A 7,965-nucleotide genomic window follows, 5' to 3' on the forward strand; every position below is an offset into this window, starting at 1 on the left:
AAAGAAATTTTAAAGAAATTAATGTTTAAAATGTCTTGACATGTAACTGGGAAAAAATACTGTTTTAAATGGCACAGTGGATAAAACATGGGCCCTGTAGTTAGGAGGACCCGAGTTCAAATCTAGCTTTAGACACACTTACTAATTAAGTGCCCACCCTAGACACTTAATCCCAATTGTCTCACCAAAAAAAAAAAAAAAAAAAAAAAAACAATGAATTTTCTATCCTTCTATCTAGAATGTTGTCTCTCTTTTCCATTTTAACTAAATCCTACTGCAAGTAACAGTTCAAATTTCTCTCTATTTCTGAATATTGTCTAATATTGCTAGTTAAGCTTTTCATGTATGCAGTTCTCTTTAAACAGATTGCAAGCTTCTTAGGAACATGAATCATATATGAGGAATGGGATACTATAAAGGAGAGCAGTCTTTGTGAATGACAGCAGTGTGGAAGTCTGAGAAGTTGTGAGTTAGGCAGCAAGGATTATTTACAAATAGTAAAGAAGGTAGAGGAAAGTAAGAGAGTATTTCACTCACTACTTCACAAATTTTGTATAGTTTAAGCCAGTTGCAGGCCTAATGGTGTTGATTACTTTCCATCTACCCACACAAAATAAATATATATATATATCATTGGCATAAGAAATTCCCTTTACTAATGCATCAGCATATCTATTCTGCAATAAGGATACATATATCCTGTACAATTCATGAACTTTAAAAAAATTAACATTTCAATTCTTTTTGTAATCATATATAATTTATTTTATATACATGAAAGCATTAACAAAGATAATCCCAAATAAGTAGCTAGGGGGAAATGGATAAAGACTGGAACTGGAATTAGAAAGACTTGAGTTCAAATCTAGTTTCTGTCTTCCTCAATTTCTTTATCTGTAAAATGAAGATAATAATAGTGCCTACTTCACAGGGCTATTGTGAGGATAAAGTGAGATGATACTCAGGAAGTTCTCTGTGAACTTTAAGGTGCTATATAAATACTAATAAAAATCAAAATAAATCAGGATCAAATTCATTCTGCATTCTTTCAATGTGTTTTTGATTATTTCTATTTTTTTTCAGACTTTCAACTGAACATTCAGGATATGATTCTTCTGATATTGAGAGATCAACAATCTTATGAATTATGAACAGCAACATATCTCAACCAGATAATGACACAATATTGATGCTTGGGAATCCAACCATTGCTGTGGTCCTCCCAATCGTGTATTCACTGGTAGCCTTCATCAGCATCCCTGGGAATCTTTTTTCCCTCTGGGTACTCTGCTGCCACACCAAACCCAAATCACCTTCTGTCATTTTTATGATCAACCTTTGCATCACTGATCTCATGTTGGCTGTAGCTCTCCCTTTTCAGATCTTCTATCACTTGAACAGCAACAACTGGCCCTTTGGAAAGTTCCTCTGTAATCTCGTGACAGTCGTCTTCTACACCAACATGTATTCCTCCATACTGACCATGACCTGCATTAGTGTAGAGCGATTCCTGGGGGTTGTATACCCCTTGACATCTACCAGGTGGAGAAGGAAGAGATATGCAGTTTTAGCTTGTGTAGGTATATGGTTTCTTTTACTGCTTGCCCTGTCCCCCTTGGCTATCACAGACTTGACCTATGAAGTAAAAGCCCTGGGGATCATCACCTGTTTTGATGTCCTCAAGTGGAATATGCTGCCTAGCCTTGCAATGTGGGGCATTTTCCTCTTCACCTTGTTCATTTTTCTGTTCCTTATTCCTTTCATTGTGACTGTAGCCTGCTATATTGCCACCATCCTCAAGCTAATCCGGACTTCTGGAAGGTATGGAAATGGACAGAAAAGCCGATCCATCTGTCTTGCTGGTATTGTCCTCCTCGCCTTTGTCACCTGTTTTGCTCCTAACAACTTCATTCTTTTAGTGCACATGGTCAGCCGCCTATATTTCAAGAAGAGCTACTACCACATTTATAAGCTTACCCTCTGTCTCAGCTGCCTCAACAACTGCTTGGATCCCTTCATTTACTACTTTGCCTCTAAAGAGTTTCATCAGAAATTAAGGAAGTTCCTAGGTAAAAATGCACTCTTCAGTGATAGCTCAGAGACCAGAAGGGAAAGTTTATTCTCTGCCAGGACCCTGTCAGGCCGATCAATGTCAAATGGACAGGGGGAAGGGTCAACTGGAGTCAGCCGGGCCTGTTTGCAAAGGCAGGAAAGTTTGTTTTAAGGATGGTATGTGAGCTAAAGGGGCAAAGCTGATGCTCTCATGTGTGAAAAAATTAAGGTAAAAAGCCCATTTTTTTCAGGTCTGAAAACGGATTGATGTTTCCTGTGCTGGGATTGGAGTCAGTAGACCTCCTTTTTAGAGAAGGTGGCTAAAACTTGAGCTCAAGTGGGAATACTTCCTGTTACACCAGACACAAAATACCCGGTGGGCTTCAAAAGGATGGACTCTTGAATAGAAAAAGAGGAAAAGCAAAGAAAGCATTATGCAATAATCAGTCTTGTTCTCTGAATAGGAAGTCAGAGATTGTACATTTCTTAAACTGGAGAAGGAGGGAAAAATTTTTCTTTTGCAACAGCCATTCACACATTTACATTCAACTACTCTCCTACCTCTGTTTTACCTACAGATTCTCCTTCAATAGCATTATGTTCATAGCCCTTAACATGCCAGATACACTCTCCACTCTTGCTCTTTTCTTAGGCATAAGAAGGTTGAACCAGATGACCTCCAAGATCTTTACAACTCTGAAGCCATGATTATATGAATTTTTGTGCTCACATAGACAGTTTTTTTCCTTGCCATCTGTCACTTGGAACTGTTTCCTGATAAAATGACTAACCAGCCACTGTGGCATAGGAGATATGAACAAGTAGGCATTTTTTCAGTGATAAAGGCATTAGCTAGGCACAAGCAACCCTGTGTTCCAAGTCATGTGCAATCAATGTTGGGTGCTCACCAATAGCTGACAAGCTGACCGTGTGGCCAGATTATCTATATTGTGGTTAATTTCAGTGGTCATGGGAGGACGTGGTTTAAGAGTTCCTTGTTTTGCATATTACACATCTTCTATGAGAAAACAAGAGAAAAACTACACTCTAAGTAGAACCTTCAAGTATACAATGTGGCGTCAGGTGTATTATCAGCATTTATAAAGTTGCTCTTATAGCAGCCACTGGATTGACAATTTTCAGTCTTATACTCCCGAAGGTAAAATCAGGTTTTTTTTTTTGTTACTGGGTCTTTTGATGTGGTTTAAGTTTTCTGACACATGTCTTTCTACATCCAAGTCTTCAATCTGATCATTTAGCTAACTAATATGCAGAGATGAACCAATCTGACCTCACTGAAAGTGAATATGATGATAATGGGCAATGAAAAGGGGGAAAGGGAGGGGATAATAACCTAAGAGTAAATGAGAAAAAGGGAAATGTTTATCTCTGCTTGCAAAGCTCTAAAGTTAGGGGTATACTAGTAATAAGACCTACATATTCTAAAATGGTAACACAAAATAAAGGGCATAAAAAGAGAAAAAAAAATAGTGGAGAGGGAGATGGATTAGATCTTTGAGTTCATTTGTTATAGAACTCTTAATAAGTAAACTCACGTCTTTCCCCCAATCTAGAGATTTTTCTACAGCAGGAGGAGAAGAAGAAAAAGTGAGAACAGAGCTATAATACTTGGGGGAAAGGAAATTGTACTGGTAGTGAGAAAAATCTGGATTCTAGTCCCAATTATATCACTGGTTTACTATATAATTTTGGAGAAGTCACACAAGGCCATGTCCAGTCATCTTGATTTATATATGGCCACCGGACTCAGATGATTCTGAAGGATAAAGTGAGGCAAGTCAGTTTGCGCAACCTCACTTAAATCTTTTTTTTTTTTTTTAACCTCACTTAAATCTAATTCACTTGGATGTCATGACATCATCTCCCTGATGTCATGGTCTTCAAGAACAGAAGACAAATAACAACAAACAGCCATAATCTTCCAATTGTATCATCTCTCTAATGCCCTTGTGGTTCCTTTTGTCATTACTGCATTGAAACTGATATAGTTGAATTGCTCTAAGCTCCTAACATCTCTGTGTTGTTCAGGATCAACAAGGCAACCAAAATCAGGATCAATGAACTTGTCCCTGCTGTTGCAATTCTCAGTTTATACCTTTGAGGATGAAAGGAGAGCAAAATGTAATATTTTGGTATCCAAGAGGATGTACTGATGATTTTGCCTAGCAGGATAGAATTTTACCAAATCTCTAAGCAAAAGAAGTCTTCACCTAGTTTGCAAGTCACAGAAGAAAAATAGGTGGGCTGTGCAAACAAAAAGCATGCCAGGTGTGTGTGCTTGAAGAAGGGACTAGTGAGGAGAAGAGGAAGCATACCTATCCAACCAGAAAAAAACTGGGTAAAATAGATGCCATCTGCTCTGCAACACAAAATACAATTGGACAAATCTTATTATAGCCTGATCTCTATAGAGTGGCTCTGGGGACAGAAGAAAAGGTTTTCTATTTTGCATCCTGTTCCTTTATTTGAAATGCAAATGTTAACCCTGTGTTATTGTCTATACCAGACATTCATTCTGTTTGTTTTGGGTGTCCATGCTGGAAGGCCTAGTGTAGGATAGTTAAGTTTAAAAGATAAGTTTTAAAAAATTTAGAACCAAGATGGGCAAAAAGGGGTAAAGAGGAGTAGAGAGACTGGGCATTTCTAAATGAACTCTCATGATCAGCCATAGAAAACCTGTTTGTTTGGCCAGAATTGACCCTTGAAGAAATTATGCTTTGTGTCAAATCGTTTTGCTGAATAGGAGCTCTACCCTACAAGAGTCCAGAGTTCATTTATAATTCAAGGGGTGGTTGAGAAATACAGATGTTCTGCTCTGGACTCTGCTTTCAACAATGTATTATATATCTACCATCCCAATGAAGGATAGATAAATATAAAGACAGGTCTACATAGACACATATATCTATACAGATATCTATGTCAGTAAGGATATATTTGTATCTTTAGATACGATATATATCTTACTATGTAAATCTGTTTTTTTATTTATCTACTTTATACATATAGCTATGTAGATATGTATAGATATATAAGTATCTATGTTCATCTGTGTGCGTATATATATATATATATATATATATATATATATATATATATAGAAAGCACATATCATACTGGTAGGGAATTAAGTGAAAATTTACTAGTCTTTTCCTTTGATGTTGTAGAAAAAGAAATGGGATCTGTGAGGATTGAATGAAATAAAGTACTTCATCAAATAGGATGTTCTATATAAATTGAAGGCAATTCTTTTATTTAGTAGACATCTATTAAGCTTTTACTTAGTGACTAAGAACTAGGGATAGAGTGACAAAAACTGAACTATCCTTGCTCTCATAGAGCCCAAGCTCTTGTTTCATAGTCTTTTATTCATATTTGTTTAAACATTAAATTTAGAACTTAAAATATTCTGTCAACAAAATGTGCCATGATTTTGAAAACTATCTTTACCTATAATTGAAAAAAAAGTACTATTAAATGGGGGGAAAAAACTATACATTATATTCCTTGGTTGAAGTTGTGGAAACCTATGTCCAAGGAAAATATTGCATAGTTTTTTTTTTTTTCCTCCCATTTATCACCTTGTGATATTTTATGCATTCTAAATCTCAGTCTGTATGAAAGAGCTAAACATAGTCATTTGTGTAGTGGTATTATGACAAGTCATACTCAATGATATACAGGAAGCTGAAACTTGTGTTTCTCAGTTAAACCAGAATCTCTATATAGATTTGGATAGTGAATGGTTAGATTTATAGGCTATAGACTTAAATTTCTAGACTGCCAAAGACAACATAAGTCCTATATTTGTTCTAGAGTTTATAGAAGTTTTATCTTTATTTTGCAAGCCCTAATCCTATACTCAAAATATTCTCCCATTTTATCTTCTCACAATAATAGCAACACTGACAATGGAAAATTTACAACTACACAAACATTAACTATGACTACAAATGCTAACTAGAGAAAAACTTTTGACCTTCTCCCAAGTCCTTCAGTATTAATTAGTTGGTGATACATTATTATTAGCTTATCAGTTTATTTGGGTGAAGAGAGAATGAGTTAGTGAGTAGTAAAAAAGACAAACAGGAAACAAAAAACATCATTTTAAAAAACTGTTCAGAAGAGGGCACCAGTAAGCTAATTTTTTAAATATCTTAGTACTCAAATGAATCTTCTATATTATCAATTCCAGTGTTCCTTCTAACAATGCAGAACACAGCTCACCATAGCTATTATCTTATTGGACTTAAATTTATATAAATCTATAAAACATGTTTATGATTTCAAATATAATCATATTTTTGTATTTTGTATATTGGAATGCTTGTTTTTGTATATTGTTACTTTCATAATTAAAGAATTTTGTAGAATCACTGAAGTGCTGCAGAAATCTATTTAATGTCTACAGTTTATAAAAGTATAAAAATATTTGTTCCATGATATTTGTTGAGCTTCAAGGGGAACCCCAAAAATGTTGGAATAACAGACTGGTGTCACAAGTGTCTCAAAAGAATTTGTCTCAAGTGTCAAGTCCATCTCCAGCTGGTCAAGGGGCAAAATGTATTATAATTGTAATGCCAATTAAAGCAGGCTAAATTCCTAAAGAAGTTAGCCAAGAGCCAGGAGCCTGAAGGTAAATTTATTGGAAGAAGTAAAAGAAACCAGGTGCTTCATGTCTCTGATATGCTAATTTTATGCCTTGGAGGTGGAGTTGAGGAGTGGTCTGGTTCTGACTTTGTGCATAGGTGCACATAATTCAGGGGTATGACTGAAGGAGGCTGGAAGAGAAATCTTCTAGTGATGTGTTTTTAGGTCTGGAATTTCACTAGATCAGGTGGCAGGCATCCAATATTGTTCTGTGTCTGCATTAACTTTAAGTACCACATTCTTGCTGCTTATTAGTCTCAGAAACCTGTTATCACTGACTGGCTGTTACCTGACAGCCAGCAATATTTGTGGGTTCAGCATCCTGGTCACATAGAGTAAAATGGGGCAGGATAACCTAAGGGAAGAAATATATATTTCTAACTATATCACTCCCAAGGCCAGGTGATCTTGGGGTTATTGCCACATCTTTCCTAAGGGCTAGGACCCATATCACTTGGTCAGATTATTTAACCTCTCATCCCTCATATGATAAAGACATTACACTACATCATTTCTAAATCCTCTTCTCAGTTCTAAAATTATATTATTTCAATCCTATAATTAATATCTTACTATAAGGGAAAGATCTTGGCCACAGGAAAAATCAGGTTATGTATTTTCAAGGTGTTCCCTGCCATTTTCATTAGTTAATCTTCATAGCAGTCCTCTGAGATAATTAAAATTACATTATTCAATTTTTTCAATGAATATATGAGATTGAGAAAAATATAATACTTGGACAAAACTGAAAATAAATATTCATTATGATGACAGGGAAAGGGGAAGAAAACAAGTATTTATTAAGCACTTACTATGTGCCAAACAACTTACAAATATATTGCTTGATCCTCATAACAATCTGGGAAGTAGATAATCTTATTACTCCCATTTTAAAGTTGATAAAATTAAGTTAGACAGATTTAGTGACTTTCCCAGAGTCACACAGCTAGTAAGTATCTGAGGTCAAATTTGAACTCAGGTTCTCCTGATTTCAAGTCCTGTGTTCTATCTATTGATCCATATAGTTGCTGAAGCACATTGAATTGAGAGTCAGAAGATTTGAATTCCATGCCTGTTATTGAGCACCTATATGATCTTAGGCAAGTCCCTTTTTAGGGTCTCAGTTTTCTATGTGTAAAATGCAAAAGTTGAGCTATATGATCTCTAAGATCTCTTTCATTTCTGGATCCATGATTCTAAACTTCTAACTTTCTATTCTGCTATAACTATATTTCATTCATC

At 35.6% G+C, this 7,965-nt stretch overlaps 1 protein-coding gene across 1 annotated transcript; it reads left to right on the forward strand.

The window, feature by feature from the left end:
- The first annotated feature begins 922 nt into the window (after window positions 1-922).
- On the forward strand, window positions 923-4,953 carry P2RY8 (P2Y receptor family member 8). The gene has a single exon (XM_051984602.1). The coding sequence runs from the start codon at window positions 1,148-1,150 to the stop codon at window positions 2,222-2,224; it is 1,077 nt and encodes a 358-aa protein (XP_051840562.1). The 5' UTR covers window positions 923-1,147; the 3' UTR covers window positions 2,225-4,953.
- The last annotated feature ends 3,012 nt before the right edge of the window (window positions 4,954-7,965 follow it).

Source organism: Antechinus flavipes, chromosome 3, assembly GCF_016432865.1.
Source record: "Antechinus flavipes isolate AdamAnt ecotype Samford, QLD, Australia chromosome 3, AdamAnt_v2, whole genome shotgun sequence".
NCBI lineage: Eukaryota > Metazoa > Chordata > Mammalia > Dasyuromorphia > Dasyuridae > Antechinus > Antechinus flavipes.